At 38.4% G+C, this 18,252-nt stretch overlaps 1 protein-coding gene across 1 annotated transcript; it reads left to right on the top strand.

The window, feature by feature from the left end:
* Positions 1-8,429: 8,429 nt before the first annotated feature.
* On the top strand, positions 8,430-8,772 carry TCEAL9 (transcription elongation factor A like 9). The gene has a single exon (XM_030306556.1). It carries the CDS (start codon positions 8,459-8,461, stop codon positions 8,744-8,746), a length of 288 nt encoding a protein of 95 aa, XP_030162416.1. The 5' UTR covers positions 8,430-8,458; the 3' UTR covers positions 8,747-8,772.
* Positions 8,773-18,252: the final 9,480 nt, after the last annotated feature.

Below are 18,252 nucleotides of genomic sequence, written 5' to 3'. Positions count from 1 at the left end.
TCCTTCTATATGCATTTTTAAATATAACTAGGATAATTTTATGCACATTGTTTTTTAACCTGCTTTTCAGTAATAATATTTATTGCCTTTATTTGCAAAAATAAAGCATTTTCACTGGAAGAAATGATTAAGGAACTATAAATAAATGCTCCTTGTCAAGCAGAGCCAGAAATATAATCCTTTCTTTTTCTTTTCATGCATAATTTTAAAAGAATCGGTAACTAAACTATTTTATAATCTGCTTAAAATATTATATTATTGTCAACAATATTACTTTTCCTGGCAAAGATTATCCTAGAAAGAAAGGTTTCTCACCAGGTAAAATTTAGGGAAGAGATACTTCCTTTCCTATTTATGACTAGTACTACAGCTTGACTATCTCAAACTCAGATTGGAGGAAGGCATAGTCACAGCATGCTAAGGAGAGCCTTATTTTGTTTTGTTTTGTTTTATTATTTTTTTAAATATATTTATTTTGAGAGGGAGAGAGAATCTCAAGCAGGCTCTGCATTGTCAGTAGGGAGCCCTATGTGGGGCTGGAACTCACAAACCCTGAGATCATGACCTGAGATGAAATCAAGAGTCAAATGCTTAATAGTAACGGACTGAGCCACCCAGGTGCTCCTGGAGAGCCTCATTTTAATGCATACCAGGCACAAACAGGGCAAGCGAACCAAATGTGATGCATCCAAACATTGCAAGAATCCCACACCTCAAATAGGTAGTGGAGGTCTTAAATCAGATCCTACTCCACTAGAGAAGTACATGTGTGAAATATGTGCTATATAAGATTGTACTGTTTGTGGACTATTCTTTATTGTAGAAGTTACACATACCCAGTGAGAAAATGTAAAAGAATCTACAAGGAAGTATGTAAAAAAAGTATATAAATTACCCATAAGCCCACCAACCATCCAATCATATCCACTTCTACTATTTTGGTGTATATTGTTCCATAATATTTCATATATATATGTGTGTATATATATATATATATATATATATAACTTTTTAAATTTTCTTAATGTTTATTTTTGAGAGAGAGAAAGAGCATGAGTGGGGGAGGGGCAGAGAGAGAGGGAGACACAGAATGCAACGCAGGCTCCATGCTCAGAGTTGTCACCACAGCCTGATGCGGGGCTCAAACTCACGGACCGTGAGTACATGACCTGAGCTAAAGTCAGACGCTTAACTGACTAAGCGACCCAGGCACCCCAACACACACATTAGTTTTTTTAATTAGATCCTCTGCAAGTTACATTTTGTAACACTTCCATTCCAATAAATATATGGTTGACTTATATTTGTAGGATATTTTATTTCTTCTCCATGTTTTCAAAGGTTTGTCTCATTTTTTAAAATATTATTAATACATGACTATTAAATATAAAATGTAAGTATATAAATGTGGGAGATGCAGGATAGAAGCATCAAAGGGAAAGACTTCAAAAGGGAAGGGCTGGAGAAGGTTCAAGGCCTTAGGACATGTTTACACAACTGAACAGCTGGGCTGAGGCTCATAAGGAACTCCTAGAGCCATTAACATTGTCCAGGGCTGGATCCTCCTTCACACCTGACCTTTCCTAGTGTTATAGAAACCAATTAACTAGAAATTCAACCTTGAAAAGCTAAACCATTAGATTGATTAACACACTTGCTTAGCTGAATTTATGCACGTAGTCTTTAGCAATTATCCTAATAAAAAGAAGCTTCATTCTGGAGTCCGGGCCTCATTCCAACTTGAGTATGAGAACCTTCACTTAACTGCACTTTGTTTGTGGACTCATCTTTTGCAACTCAGGCCATACTCCCTACAACATATAAATGCAACACTTAAGAAGTGAAAGTTGCCTTTATATTAAATACTCATTCTTAAATATGCCTTATGGGAATAGTTCAGTATATATTCATTCACATTTCTACTATGATATAGAAAGACAGCCTCTTTAACAAATGGTGCTGGGAGAACTGGACAGCAACATGCAGAAGGTTGAAACTAGACCACTTTCTCACACCATTTACAAAAATAAACTCAAAGTGGATAAAGGACCTAAATGTGAGACAGGAAACCATCAGAACCTTAGAGGAGAAAGCAGGAAAAGACCTCTCTGACCTCAGCCGTAGCAATCTCTTACTCAACACATCCCCAAAGGCAAGGGAATTAAAAGCAAAAGTGAATTACTGGGACCTTATGAAGATAAAAAGCTTCTGCACAGCAAAGGAAACAACCAACAAAACTAAAAGGCAACCAACGGAATGGGAAAAGATATTTGCAAATGACATATCGGACAAAGGGCTAGTATCTAAAATCTATAAAGAGCTCACCAAACTCCACACCCGAAAAACAAATAACCCAGTGAAGAAATGGGCAGAAAACATGAATAGACACTTCTCTAAAGAAGACATCCGGATGGCCAACAGGCACATGAAAAGATGTTCAGCGTCGCTCCTTATCAGGGAAATACAAATCAAAACCACACTCAGGTATCACCTCACGCCAGTCAGAGTGGCCAAAATGAACCAATCAGGAGACTATAGATGCTGGCGAGGATGTGGAGAAACGGGAACCCTCTTGCACTGTTGGTGGGAATGCAAATTGGTGCAGCCGCTCTGGAAAGCAGTGTGGAGGTTCCTCAGAAAATTAAAAATAGACCTACCCTATGACCCAGCAATAGCACTGCTAGGAATTTACCCAAGGGATACAGGAGTACTGATGCATAGGGGCACTTGTACCCCAATGTTCATAGCAGCACTCTCAACAATAGCCAAATTATGGAAAGAGCCTAAATGTCCATCAACTGATGAATGGATAAAGAAATTGTGGTATATATACACAGTGGAATACTACGTGGCAATGAGAAAAAATGAAATATGGCCTTTTGTAGCAACGTGGATGGAACTGGAGAGTGTAATGCTAAGTGAAATAAGCCATACAGAGAAAGACAGATACCATATGGTTTCACTCTTATGTGAATCCTGAGAAACTTAACAGGAACCCATGGGGGAGGGGAAGGAAAAAAAAAAAAAAGAGGTTGGAGTGGGTGAGAGCCAAAGCATAAGAGACTGTTAAAAACTGAGAACAAACTGAGGGTTGATGGGGGGTGGGAGGGAGGGGAGGGTGGGTGATGGGTATTGAGGAGGGCACCTTTTGGGATGAGCACTGGGTGTCGTATGGAAACCAATTTGTCAATAAATTTCATATAAAAAAAAAAAGAAATACAGTAAGACCCCACGATAACATGACTTTTGATATACAGTAAAACCTTGGTTTGTGAGTATAACTCCTTCTGGAAACATGCTTGTAATCCAAAGCACTTGTATATCAAAGCGAATTTCAAGAACCATTGGCTCAGTTGTGAGCATGTGATGTTCAGCATTGTGTACTACTTGTATTGGAAGAGATTGCTCCTTTAACAAGTTCAATATTATTAGAAATGTTTGCTCATCTTGCAGAATATTCGCATTACAAGTTACTCGCAGCCCAAGGTTTTACTGTAATATGATGGGCAATAGGGCCTAGAGAGAGGCGGAAATGAGAGGATAACATTTAAGCACCACTGCTGAGTAAACAACTGTGACAAGGTGGTCTCAAAACACTGCTGAGTCCCTGATGGATTTAAGTTGTGCATCCAGCTAATTAAACAGGCTCATATCAGTCATTCATGCATCTCTCAATAATATAACCTGGAATTTTATAGTAATTAATTTTGTGGACTTTATTATGTTATGGTGCAATTTAATTATATGCTTATATTTTAAACGCACAAAAATAAGGCACCTGGGCAGCTTGGTCGGTTAAGCATCTGACTCTCGACATTGGCTCAGTTCATGATCTCACAGTTCCTGAGTTGGAATCCTGCATCTGGCATGGCGCTGGCAGCAGAAGCCTGCTTGGCATTCTTCTCTACTTTTCTCTGCCCCTCCCCTTCTCTAAAAATAAATTAAGAAACTTAAAAAAAATGAATGCACACAAATAAATACATGTATGTTGTTACAGAAATGTAGTACTGCATATGTTAACTTTCTTTTTTTTTAATGTGAAATTTATTGTCAGATTGGTTTCCATACAACACCCAGTGCTCATCCCAAAAGGTGCCCTCCTCAATACCCATCACCCACCCTCCCCTCCCTCCCACCCCCCATCAACCCTCAGTTTGTTCTCAGTTTTTAAGAGTCTCTTATCCTTTGGCTCCCTCCCTCTCTAACCTCTTTTTTGCATATGTTAACTTTCAATTTACTTTAAAAAAATTTTTTTAACGTTTATTCATTTTTTGATAGAGACAGAGTGCAAGTGGGGGAGGGGCAGAGAGAGAGGGAGACACAGAATCTGAAGCAGGCTTCAGGCTCTGAACTGACAACACAAAGCCTGACATGGGGCTCAAACTCACGGACCGTGAGATCATGACCTGAGCTGAAGTCGGATGTTTAACTGACTTAGCCATGTAGGCACCCCACTTTAAATTTACTTTTTGAAAAAAAAATGTTTATTTATTTATTTTAGGTAAAAGAGAGAGCACAAGTGGGTGAGGGGCAGTGAAAGAGGAAGAGAATCCCAAGCAGGATCCTCACTGTCAATGTAGAGCCTGACACGGGGCTTTATCTCACAAACTGTGAGATCATGACCTGAGCCGAAACAAGAGTCGGATGCTTAATGAACAGACTGAGTCCCCCAGGCACCTCTAAATTTACCTCTTTTTTAACCAAATTTCATCAAATGAAATTTGTATGTATGTATAATATAATGGTTATTTTCATTTCTAAATGGTATACACTATTGGTGTAGTTTGAATTGTTTTAACAATATCATGAAGTTTGTTTCTTTATCGTCTATCACAATTATGTGGAAAACCGCTTGGCTCATGAGAATGTGCACACACATGTGTGAATGCGAATGTGTTTATGCACATGCTTGGGTGCATGTCTGCTACTGCCTAGAACAATTCTCTCTTTCTGTTCCATCATTGCTGTTTTTCACTTGTGGCTTCTCTTTGCATTCAAGTCCAAGTCAAAGGATTGAAGCTAGGAATCCAGATCTATAAACTTTGGCATTGTAAATCATTGTGACTACCATTAAATACTTTCTAGGATGAGTAGCTAAGAATGGGTTTACAGGCTGAAGGGAATGCATATTTTAAATACTTAGCAATTGCTTAATTATGCACTTTCCAGAAAGGTTGACCAATTCAGTTTCCATGACCTGAAAATAAGTGAGAAATTCCTTGGGGTTAAGTGCAGAACATGCTAAAAAGTGCTTGGGGCGTCTGGGTGGCTCAGTCGGGTAAGCATCTGGCTTAGGCTCAGGTCATGATCTTGCGGTTTGTGAGTTCGAGCCCTGCGTCCGGCTCTGTGCTGACAGCTCAGAGCCTGGAGCCTGCTTCAGACTCTGTGTCTCCCTCTCTCTCTGCTCCTCCCCTGTTCACACTTTGTGTGTGTCTCTCTCTCAAAAAATAAATAAAAACAGTTAAAAAATGTTAACCTAAGTCCCCCTAAGGAGGAACAAGTGGACTTCTACCCAGCAAGGCAGCATGAGACAGGCCAGGGCGATGGTAAAGACCCAGGGTCTAGGTTCAGTTTGACTGTTCTCTTCTTTCCTTCCCACCCTCCATTTAGGTCCTGTGTACCTTCTAAGGCTCATGTAAAGGTCTTTTTGCTCCTTGAAGGTTTCTCTGATTATTTTGTGCTAACTGGCCATTGCCTTCTCTGAGTTCCTGTTGGCCTGGCAGTCCACCCTTTCCTTTAAATTCCTCCAAAGGAATCTCATGTCTTATGTGAAGGAGGTTCCTCCTTTTCAGTAGTGGTGTCATATCTGAAGAGTCTGACCGTTTGCTGCAAAAAAATAATCCCCTTTTTAAAGGGATTTAATCAGTCTTGATCCCTGCAGACCTCCTCTGATTCCGCTTATCAGTTCTGTAGTGTCATCAGCTGGTGCTGGTCGCAGTGAGATGTCCTTTAACTACTTGCTGTACCTTTAAATACTTGTGTCATTGCTTGACACAGGGCCCCTGCTTGACACAGGCTTCTGCTTGACATGAGAGAGTTCATTTTGCTTTCTACACTTACTAAGGGTCACACAGTCAGTTCTAGGTCTGGCCTGGGACTAACATATCTTGTCAAGCCAGTGTCCTGTCTGGGAGACTCAAACCATTATATCTTGGGTTTTCTGGTACTCAAATACATATGCTTCCCAGAAGACAGAATAATATGAAAGAAGAGTAAGTGAAACAAAACAACATGAGGTGAAGGTTTTTTTTTCTTTCCACATAATCTATTAACCTCTTTAATCTGTCTCACAAAAAGGCAACAAACCTTATTTAAAAAAAATACATGTATGTCACCTCCTGTTATTTTTTAAATGTTACCTCTGAGAACTATGTAACTTTTATTGGAAAATTTGTGACTTAAAATAAAGACTGAAGTGAGGCTGAAAGGTAATCAATATCTGTTGAAGACTATATGAGCCAAAGGCTTTGAGCCAAGTATCATTTAGAACTTCCAAAAGTCAGTTCTATGAGGCATACGTTATTATTACCTTTCAGATGAGGAAATTTTGGATCATAATATGTACCTGACAATTGATGATTCTGTAGGCAGCACAGCTTCCTAGCAAATATCACTACCAAGGCTCTGGAGTCAAATATTACTTTTTTTTTTATTTTCAATCATTTTCCCCAAATGAAATCCTAATATAATAATAGCTTGCACTTTTAGAGCACTTACAGTATGCCAGGAAATACTCTCAGGACTGCACATGTGTTCATACATTTAACTAATTTTGTCTTTGTTTTTTCCAACTATAAAAAAACATGTTAGTTTTGTTTAAAAAAAAGAGAATATAAAAGTATTAAGAACAAAGCGAAAACTACATTTAAAAATCTCACTCCTGTCCCAGGCTCTTTTTTTTTTTTTTTTTTTTTTACAAACCCTTGCCAAACCAACCTTGTACACAACAGCCAAGGACCAGACTATATATGAAATGGAGGCTGGAGGAGGGGCGATGGATGGAGGAGTTCTTAATCTTGGGAGCTGAAGGCACGAAGCGGCAATTCTTAAAAGAAGTAGAAAAGTTAGTAGCTCCAGAAAGAAAAGATGCAGCTATTCCCCAGTAGTCAGAAAGGCTAATAACATTTTGCCATTTCGGATAGGCAACAATAACAAAGAAGGACAAGGCCAGATGTATAACAGGGGAGGGGGCAGGGGGGCGGGCGCACTTCTGCCGCGCTTTTGGTCGGAGTGGAGATTGGGGACCCGAGCTCGCTGGTGACGTAGATCTCACGTGACCAGGAGTTGACGTGTACCGAAGTCCTGCTAGTCTGGTCCTTGTTCGCTCTGGGTATCACCTTTTCTTTAGCAGGCAAACCGCAGAGCCTGAGGGCAGTGGAAAGAGGAGTTAACTTGACGGAAATTTTGCAGGTTGGTATCAAAATAGGTGCTGCCTGGGGACTTCTAGGGTGGGAGTGGCCTAGGGCAGAGACCTGGTCAAAGCCATCTCTCCACCTCCTACCTCCAAGTCTACAGAAAGTGATGACCATTGGGAAAGGGCCTAGGGGTCCGGGAAGAAGGACAAGGAGAACTGTGATAGTTTAAAAATAATCATTCTCTGCCACTTCAGACTGCTTTCCCAACACCTCCCCTCCCCCCAACCCCTGCCCCAGTCTTAAAGATAGTTTGGAAATAATCTGCTTTTCTTACTCCTTGTCTCTTGGGAAATTCCAGCTAAATTGTACTGTGGGGCGGGGGTGGAGGTGGAAGAAGTGGGAGAAACAGAAAGTGGGAAAGTTGTCATAACCAAGTACCTTAATGAGGAAAAAGGTACAAGGTGCTGGTCGCCCCACCAAGCGTTCGCCCCTCCCCTACTGCCACCCCTCCCCCCATCTCCAACACATCCCACTCTACTCCCGTTTTCTGTTTGTCCGCAGGTCTGTTATTCTTAGCACTACACAAGGCTAGAAGAGGCAAGGAAGAAACTGTTCGGATCAGTACAGGTATATGAGGGAAATGTTATAAATACCCCTGGTGTCAAGGTGAGGCATGCGCATGTCAGAGGTCGTGGGCCCCACTCTTCCTACCCCCCCCCACCGCCTATTCTCCAACCTACGCTGTTCTAGGAGGGTCTTGGGTTTTGTCCGGCGTGGAAAAGTGGGGGGGTTGGGGGGAAGACCTTGAAAAAGGCTGCAGGGAGGGACAAGAGACAGGTAGGGAGGTAGAAAATGGAGGTAAGAGCCACCGGCTCAGGGAAACTGATTGCTGATTGAGTCTCCCAAGTGGAAGATATTTGATGATAGCTCTGAATCAAAGAAAGCAAATGCTGAGACCTCTGTCCAGAGCACTGGTCCATTCACCAAATATTTGACTTATGGTCACCTTGCTTCCTAGCAGTAATTGTATTCAGAAAGGAATAAATCAAAAAAAAAAAAAAGGAAAAGGAAAGAAGGAAGAAAGGAAGGGAGAGACTCACAAGATGAAATCCTGTCAAAAAATTGAAGGAAAACCAGAAAATGAAAGTGAACCAAAGCTTGAGGAAGAGCCAAAGCCTGAGGAAAAGCCAGAGGTGGAAGAAGAGCCAGAGGAGGAGGAAAAAACGGAAGGAACTTTTAGAGAAAGACTGATTCAGTCTCTGCAGGAATTTAAAGAAGATATACACAACAGGCATTTAAGCAAGGAAGATATGTTTAGAGAAGTGAGTGAAATAAAGGAGATAAGGAGAGTAAGAAACAAACTTATAGTGATGCGTTGGAAGGTTAACTGAAACCATCCTTATCCCTATTTAATGTAGTTTGCCTTGATTTTATTTTTTTCTGATATTAACATTGCCATTTAGCTTTCCTTTGATTTGCATTTTCTTGATATACCTTTTTCCATCTTTCTACTTTTAATTTGTTGCTATTAGTGATTTTAGATGCATTTCTTGTTAATCTGCATCTCATTTTTATCATATTTTGAACAATACACAAGTCTCTGCCTTTTAATAGGAGAGCTTTACTCATTTGTACAAAAAGAGGTTCCTGACAGGATATAAAATGAAAAAAAAAGTTACTAAGTAATATGTGAATATCATATTTTTGAAAGAAAGAATACATTTGTATATTACCTATATGCACAGAAAAACGTGTGAAGGATGAAAGACAAAAAGTATAATCATTTGTAGGATTATGAGTAATTTTTTATTCTGCTTATTTGTATTTTTTCTTATTCCTAGAATGTACACACATTATTGTTAAAATAATAAAAGTTTTATAACAAAAAAGAAATAACTAACAGTATTTAATTTATTTCTAAACGCACTGGGGCACTTAATATTTGTTGAGAGAATTTTAGAAGCAAATGTGAATTCCAAATTACCACCAGACCACTTAGCTAGAAGAATAAATTTATATTTTTTCTCATCTGTAAAATAGAGACTATGATCTCTAAGGGATATATGAGGACCAAATAAGGTAATCACTGTGAGCTCTATTTTAGCAGGTTTTTCCCTCCCATCAGCCCATGCAGGATCCCAATTCCCAAGGGATTTGTATCAGCTATTTGGGATGATAGAGAAAGTAGTTTTCACCTGTACTTAAGAATAAATCCAGGCAACTGTTAGGTGAGTGCCACCTTTATGTTCCTTTCCTTCTGTGCCTGCCCAACCTCCCTTTATTATCCCTTTGATATTGTCATGTATATTGGATAGTTCTGCCCCTTCATCCAAGCCCCTGCCTATGGGCTGATAATGTTCTGGAATTCTCAAATAGTGAAGCCTAACATATTTCTTTGGAACACCCAGTGGGTTGAATCCTCAGACCCACAGAAGGGGGGAGAATGCCCATTTCTTAAATTTACATAGTTATGCAGGGCAACTTGGGCCATATCTTATAGGTATATTGACAGTTAAGACTCCGACACAATGCATCAATTTGGGGATTGGACCAGAAGACAAGTCTGAGTAACAGATGTTATGCTTTAATCAGAATTGCTTCTCTTTGAGTCTAAAGATTATGGTTTTATCTTCTGACTATTTCCTTAGGGTGAGTGATCTCTCCCAGAAGACTGGTGACAGGCCCTCCTCACCAGTTCCACAGATGCCTCTAGAACTGGGTAAATTTTAAAGGGAGGTTCTGCTTCAGATTCTGTGTCTCCATCTCTCTCTGCCCCACCACTGCTCGCACTCTGTCTCTCTCTCATAAATAAATAAACATTAAACAAATTAAAGGGAAGTTCAAGTCAGATTTGGGGATACTGCCATCCTTACCTGGAAATGTGAAAGTGCTATGTAAAACTGTGTATATCTGCATCCAAATCTACGTACGTATATAGATATCTGTATATGTATATATGGCTCACAGTTTTTCCAGTAGTGTGTTATTTTATTTTTCTGTGATGCTCTTTTTTGGGCAATTCATGGCTTTAGACTATTCTTCAAAGTTGTAACAGCCTGATGGATGCTAGTCAGGCTGGATTCTGACTGGAGTAAGAAGCTTCCAGGGGCTTACTAAGTCAGTTTTCTAAGACAAGATGGATCCAATCCCCTGGCACTCAAAGGAGTGGTACTAAGGTAGGATATAGAAAGGCTCATTCAAACCACACTCCTCTCCATGGTGGGTCTGACTTTGGTTTCTCTGATTCAGATGAAGCGGGCACTAGACTCTCCTTTGCTGATGACCAGGCTGTCCTGGATATACTTACCTGGAGGATGACGAAAGTCCCTATAGCAGGTCAGAGCACTAGACTTCCTTTCTTCCTTTTATTTTCCTTCACAAGGGTACTTGATGAGAACTTTTTATATGGAAGAAGACCTCAAAATAGACTAACTAAAAGCATTGGTTGTGATAGTCTGTCCGAGCCATGACAACTGTGGATGCAATCAGGTTGGGGTTAGAGGGCCTGGTGGTAGGTGGGAATAATTTTAGATTTTAGATAGTACAAAAATATATTAAATATATATATATATATTATATATATATTATATATATAATATATATAATTGTGATGTCTATGTGTTTATTTGAATGTATATTAATGAATACTCTGTTTCAGGCAAATGATTATAGTATAGATTCAGGGTGTTGTTATAAAGTTTCCTTTTAAAAAATAGTATTCAAATTAAGTTAGTAAGTCACTTTGAAGACAGACATGAGGTAGAACACAATACTAATAGCAGAGGTGGTACACAGATGTGGCAAAAATCATCTTAGTGGGAAACATTCCCCTAGCATAACTGATTTAGGGATAATATCTGGAAACACCTGTCAAGAATTATGCCATCTGGGATTTTACCCTACTTACAAATTAACAAATTAACCTGCTACTGTTTAATGGATACTGGCAAAAGATGACTAGAATCCCAGTTCAGAGATTATAATATTACTCATGGCAAAAGCCATAGCCAGAGCTTCATAATGGTTTGTGTTATTTCTCCATCATCTTCAAGTTCCATGGGGTGACGCAGGCTCTTTTATGGATGTCTGCACATGCAGTGCTTTGTGTAACAGGAAAGAAACCTTGTATTTGGAGATTTTATCACTTTCATGGTAAACAAAAGCAAGCCTGCTCTGTGTCCAGGGAAAGATGTTACCTTGTTCTTCCAAGTTGCTTGTTGCAAACACAACTCTGACACATGGCCTGCCTGCGTAGAGTGGTCAGGGTCTTACATTCTTGGTATACCCAATAAAAATGTGCAGGGATGCTCAGAATTCAAAGCAGATTGACTCTCCCAGTAACGGTTTTCTCTGTGTAGTAAATTTTAATTTTTTTAAAGGTTTATTCATTTTTTAGAGACAGAGACAGAGCATGAATGGGGGAGGGGTAGAGAGAGAGGGAGCCACAAAATCCAAAGCAGGCTCCAGGCTCTGAGCTGTCAGCACAGAGCCCGATGTGGGGCTCAAACCCACAAACTGTGAGATAATGACCTGAGCTGAAGTCAGACACTCAACCAACTGAGCCACCCAGGCAACCCTCTGTGCAGTAAATTTTAATGTGAATGGCAAGCCTTTCCTAACATCACAAATTTGGATTTATAATTCCAAGGTAAATAAAGCAGATAATGCATTATACTGTAGAGTGTCAACAGGGCATTTGTAACTTTCTAATTTTTACTTAATACATAGAATTTTGAATGAATCCCAATTAACTGAAAAGAACAACTAAGAAACTAAAAGTAAATAGTCTATGAGGAACTTTAATGTTACAATAAGACATAGCTACCATGATGCACAAAATAAAAGTAGAGGAGCACAACCAATGCATTTATCAGGATGCTAATGACAGGAATAATTTTATGCAAATTTTTTCCCTGAGAAACTGATAGGAGAGTGTGTGTTTAAAAGCCAGCCTCAAATAAAAGGAAAAGGCAAAAGCCCAGAGAAAAACTGGTCTGTTCCCTTTACAAGCAAAGTTAAAGGTAGGGTAAGGGTTGAGGGAGGGTGGGGCATCTCACACATAACAGTGTCCAAAAGCAGTTATTTGATGCTCTGACACCAGCGTTTTGCAACAGCCTTAGCAAAAACAGCTGCACCATTTGATGGATAATTTAGTTGGGTATGGAGTGTCTTTTGTGTACTTATTAGCCATTTGTACATTTTACTTTGAGAAATGTCTATTCAAATATATTGCCTGCACCCCACTCCCCGCAGTATTTTCAGTACAGTGTGGGTAAAGAATCTTTAAAGGAATAAGGTAGATCCATATGTACTACATGTTCACTATGCTGTGATTAAAAGAAAAATGAAGGACAGGAGATATAGTATAAAAATACATACACACACATACATATCCATACCCACAAACATCAAAATGAAGCCCTTTAGCTCACTAAAAGGAGAGATCATGTCTTTCTTTTATTAAATTTTTTTAATGTTTATTTATTTCTGAGACAGAGAGAGACAGAGCATGAGTGGGGGAGGGTCAGAGAGAGAGGGAGACACAGAATCAGAAGCAGGCTCCAGGCTCTGAGCTGTCAGCACAGAGCCCAATGTGGGCTGAAATCATGACCTGAGCCGAAGTCGGTCGCTCAACCGACTGAGCCACCCAGGCGCCCTGATCATGTCTTTTTAAATGGCATTTTGATATCTCACCAAGCTTCCTGCTATCTGGGTTTTTAAGAAATAATTGTTTTTAAAAATTTCTCCTAATGGATAATTGTACCATCCTTGCTTTGTAACTGTCAAATTTTTTTCTTGGACCTAGAGTCCTTTTCCCTTCCATGAACTCTCAGTCCTTTCCAGATGTTATATCATTAGCCTACTACTTAATAAAAAATGAAAGTGAAGCTAAGAGAAAGTGTCTTGGCCAAGGTCACCCAGCTATTAAATGCAATCAATGCCTGCCTAAGATCAAAGCCCTTGCTCCTAATATTTACTCTGTAACAGTTGGTATTTAATAAATATTAACAACAACAACATCATCCAACATCATTGTGATGCTGAAAGAATTCCTGTTATTTCTTCAAAGGTCCATTCCCTTTTGAGTCCTGATCTTGGTTCCCACGGTTCTCCCTGACTGAAGCATTCTCTCAATCACTCCTCACACACTTAGCTTGGATAACCCTTACTCATCCATCTCAGAATGGATGTTACTTCTTTTTTAAAAACTTCTTTTTTTATTGAGATATAATTCACATACCAGACAATTCACCTACTTAAAGTACACAATTCAGTGGTTTTTACTATATTTAGATATGTGCAACTATCACCGTAGTCAATTTTAGAACGTTTTCAAGTCAAAAACAAACACCATAACCTTAGCTATGACCCCTCCTCCCATGTCTCTGTCCCTCCAGCTCTAAGAAAATACTAATCTACATTCAGACTCTACATATTTCCCTATCTTGGACATTTCATAAGAGTGTGCTTGTATAAAATGTCTTTGTGACTGGCTTCTTTTACTTAGCATATGTTTTCAAGTTTCATCAATTGTGTAGCAATTTCTTTTTATGGCTGAACAATATTCTATTGTATGGATATGCCACATTTTGTTTATCCATTAATCCATTGATGGATATTTGGGCTGTTTCCATCTTTTACTTATTATGAATAGCGCTGCTATGAACAAGTTTTATGAGGACTCATGTTCTTATTTCACTTGGGTAGATATCTGGGAATTTAATTGCTGGATCATACAGTAATTCTGTGCTTAATTGTTTCAGGAATTGCTATACTGTTTTCTAAAATGGCTGAACATTTGACATTCCCATCAGCAGTGTGTAAGGGTTCCAATTTCCCCATATTATTAAGAACACTTTTTATTATCTGACTTTTTGATTCTAGCCATTTTAATGGGTGAAATGGTATCTCATTGTGGTTTTGATTTGCATTTCCCTGATGACTAACGATGTTGAAAATTTCTTCGTGTGTTTATTGGCCATTTGTATATCTTATTTGGAAAAATGTCTATTCAAATACTTTGCCCATTTTAAATTGGGATGTTTGCCTTTTTATTATTGAGTTACAAGTTTTTATTTCATTTACAAGTTCATATCAAATATATGACCTGTATATATTTTCTCCCATTCTGTGGGGTTGGCTTTTCACATTCCAGATGGTGTATTTTGATGCTCAAAAGATTTTAGTTTTGATGAAGTTCAATGTAGTTTTTCTTTTGTTGGTCATGCTTTTGGTGTCATATCTAAGAATCCTTTGCCATATCAAAGGTCATGAAGATTTACCCCTATTTTTTTTAAACAATTTTTTTAATGTTTATTTATTTCTGAGACAGAGACAGACAGAGCATGAGTCGGGGAGGGGCAGAGAGAGAGGAAGACACAGAATCAGAAGCAGGCTCCAGGCTCTGAGCTGTCAGCACAGAATCTGACGCAGGGCTCGAACTCACAAACCGTGAGATCATGACCTGAGCCGAAGTTGGTTGCTCAACCAACTGAGCCACCCAGGTGCCCCTATGTTTTTTTCTAATAGTTGTATTATTTTATATTTTATATTTAGATCTCTGATTTATTTTTAGTTAATTTTTTTGTGTATCCTGTGAGGTAGGGATCTAATTTTATTAGTTTGTAAGTCACTAATTGTTCTAGCACTATTTGTGAAAGGATGATTTTTTTTCCATTGAATGGTCTTGGCACCTTTGTTCAAAATTGGCTGACACATGGTTTTATTTCTGCACTCTTGGTTCAATCCCACTGACCTATATGTCTATCTTGTATGAGCATCACATGGTCTTGATTATCACTGCTTTGTAGTAAGCTTCAAAACCAGAAAATGGTTTAATGTACTTTACTGTTTTCCAAGATTGTTTTGGCTATTTAAGGTTCCTTGCAATGCCATAAATTTTAGAATCAGTCCATCAACTTGCACGAATTAATCAGATGGGATTCTGAAAGGCATTGCACTGAATCTGTAGATCAATTTGGGGAGTATTGCCATTTTAACAATATTAAAATTTTAAATCCAGGGGCTCCTGGGTGGTTCAGTCAGTTAAGCGTCCGACTTTAGCTCAGGTCATGATCTTGCAGTTTGTGAGTTTGAGCCCCGCATCAGGCTCTGTGCTGACAGTCCAGAGCCTGGAGCCTGCTTCAGATTCTGTGTCTTCCTCACTCTCTGCCCCTCCCCCACTCGTGCACTGTGTCTCTCTCTCAAAAATAAACATTAAAATTTTTTTAAAAACATTTTGAATTCATGAACATGGGATACCTTTTTCCATTTAATTGCATCTTTTTTTTTTTTCTTAAGTAAGCTCTATGACTAGTGTGGGCTTGAACTCATGTCTGTGAGATCAAGAGTCACATGTTCTACCAACAGAGCCAGCCAGGTGCCCCAAATTTTATAGATTCATTTTTTGGTAATCTCTACATCCAACATGGGGCTCGAACTCATGACCCACGAGATCGAGTTGCATGCTGTTCTGACTGAGCCAACGAGGCACCCATCTTCTTTAATTTCTTTCAATAATGTTTTGCAGTATTCAAAATATAAATTTTGGACTTTCCTTATTAAATTTATTTCTAAGTATTTTATTCTTTTGATGCTAGTATACATAGAATTGTTGTCTTAATTTCCTTTTCAGATTGTTCATTGCAAGTGTATAGAAACGTGACTGAGTTTAGTATATTGACCTTGCATCCTACAACCATGCTGAAGTTACTTTTGTTCTATTAGTTTATCAGTGGATCCCATAAAACTTTCTACGTACAAGATCATGTCATCTGTAAATATAGTTCTACTTCTTATTTTTCAATCTGGATGCTTTTCATTTGTTTTTCTTGACTAATTGCCCTGGCTAAAACGTTCAGTGCAATGTTAAATAGAAATGGTGAGAACACACATCTTTGTCTTGTTCCTGATCCTACGGGTAAGGCATCCAGTATATTCAGCACTAAGTCTGATGCCAGCTGGGGTTTTTGGTAATGGATGCCCTTTATCATGTTGAGGAGGTTCCTGATTTAGGGATGTTAAACCAACCTTGCATTCTGGGATAAATCCCATGTAGTCGTGATGTGTAATTGCTTTTTTATGTTACCAGGATTGTTTTCCTCGTATTTCTTTGGGGGATTTTTGCATCCATTTCTATAAGAGATTCTGGTCGATAGTTTTTCTTGTCATGTCTTTGTCTGGTTTTGTCTGGTATTAGTGTAATACTGATCTCATAAAATGAGAGCTGTATTCTTTCATTTTCTATTTTTTGGAAGAGTCTGTGAAAGATTCTTCTTTATTTTTTTAAATGTTTTTATTTTTATTTTTGAGACAGAGAGAGACAGAGAATGAGCAGGGGAGGGGAAGAGAGAGAGAGAGACACAGAATCCAAAGCAGGCTCCAGGCTCTGAGCTGTCAGCACAGAGCCCGACGTGGGGCTCAAACTCATGGAGTGTGAGATCATGACCTGAGCTGAAGTCGGATGCTTAACCGTCTGAGCCACCCAGGTGCCCCAAAAGATTCTTCTTTAAATGTTTGGTAGAATTCAGTAGTGAAGACATGTAGGCCTACATTTTCTTTGTAGGTAGTTTTATTATTATTATTATTATTACTTATTCAATCTCTTCACTTGCTATAAATTTCTTCAGATTATCTATTTTTTCTTGAGATAGTTTTGGCAGTTTGTGTATTTCTGGTAATTTGTCCATTCACCTAAGTTATCTAATATAATGGAATACAGTATTTTATAGTATTCCTTTATGATCCTTTTTCATATCGATAAGGTCAGTAGTCATGATCTTTTTTTAAATTTCTGATTCTAGTAAATTGAGTTCTCTCTCTCTCTCCTCTCTCTCTCCCCACCCCTACCTCCATCAGTCTAGCTAAAGTTTGTCAATATTATTGATCTTTTCAAAGAACCAGTTTTGGTTTCACTAGTTTTCTCTACTTGTTCCATTCTCCATCTCATTAATTCATGCTCTACTTATTATTATCCCACTTTCTACTTGCTTTATGTTTAGTTTGCTCTTTTTTCCCCACAGTGTCTTAAGGTGGAAAGTTAGGATTTTGATTTGAGACCTTTCTTCTTTTTTAATATAGACATTTAAAACTATATATTTCCCTCTAAGCTCCATCCCAGAAGTTTGGAATATTGTATATTATGATACCAAAGTTCCATTCCATAAGCTTTGATATGCTGTATGTTGTGTCTCATTTTCATTCATTTCCAAGTGTTTTCTGATTTCCTTTTTGATTTGTTGTTTGATGCACTGGCCATTTAAGAATGTTTTGCTTAATGTCGAGATATCCATGAGTTTCCTAATTTTTTTCTGTTATTGATATGAAATATTATTCAATTATGGTCAAAGAACATATCTTGTATCATTCCTAACCGTTAAATTTATTTGAGGTTTGTTTTATGGCCTATCACGTGGTCTACCATGAATAATGTTCCATGTGTATTTAAAAGAATGTGCATTATGCTGCTGTTGAGTGGGATATTCAACATATCTATTAGGTCTAGTTAGTACACGGTGTTCTCAAGTCTTTTATTTCCTGGTTGATCTTCTTCCCATTTGGTCTATTTATTATCAAAAGTGGGGTATTAAAGTCTCCCAACTATTATTGTTGAATTGTCTATTTTCCCTTCATTTTTGTCACTTTTTTCTCATGTATTTTGTTGCTTATAATTGTTATATATTCCTTTTGGATTGAGTCTTATCATTATAAAATGTCCCTCTTGCTTCTGGCTTTTGTTCTGGCATTGGAAACAAATCGGAACAAATTCCAAGAACTTGGAAGCCGTCGCTCTATCCTAACAACCAGTAAAACACTGAACAAACTGAAAAACAACTACTCTTCTTAGATCCATTCGAGAATTGAGGTCACTGAGCAAATCATTGCTCCGAAAAAGGAG

Source organism: Lynx canadensis, chromosome X (assembly GCF_007474595.2).
Source record: "Lynx canadensis isolate LIC74 chromosome X, mLynCan4.pri.v2, whole genome shotgun sequence".
NCBI classification, from domain to species: Eukaryota; Metazoa; Chordata; class Mammalia; order Carnivora; family Felidae; genus Lynx; species Lynx canadensis.
Note: the sequence above shows the minus strand (reverse complement) of the source record. Positions and strands in the feature narration are given on the sequence as shown.

Coding starts and splice junctions, on each gene's coding strand:
- TCEAL9 (XM_030306556.1), top strand. CDS start 8,459: ATGAAATCCTGTCAAAAAATTGAAGGAAAACCAGAAAATGAAAGTGAA.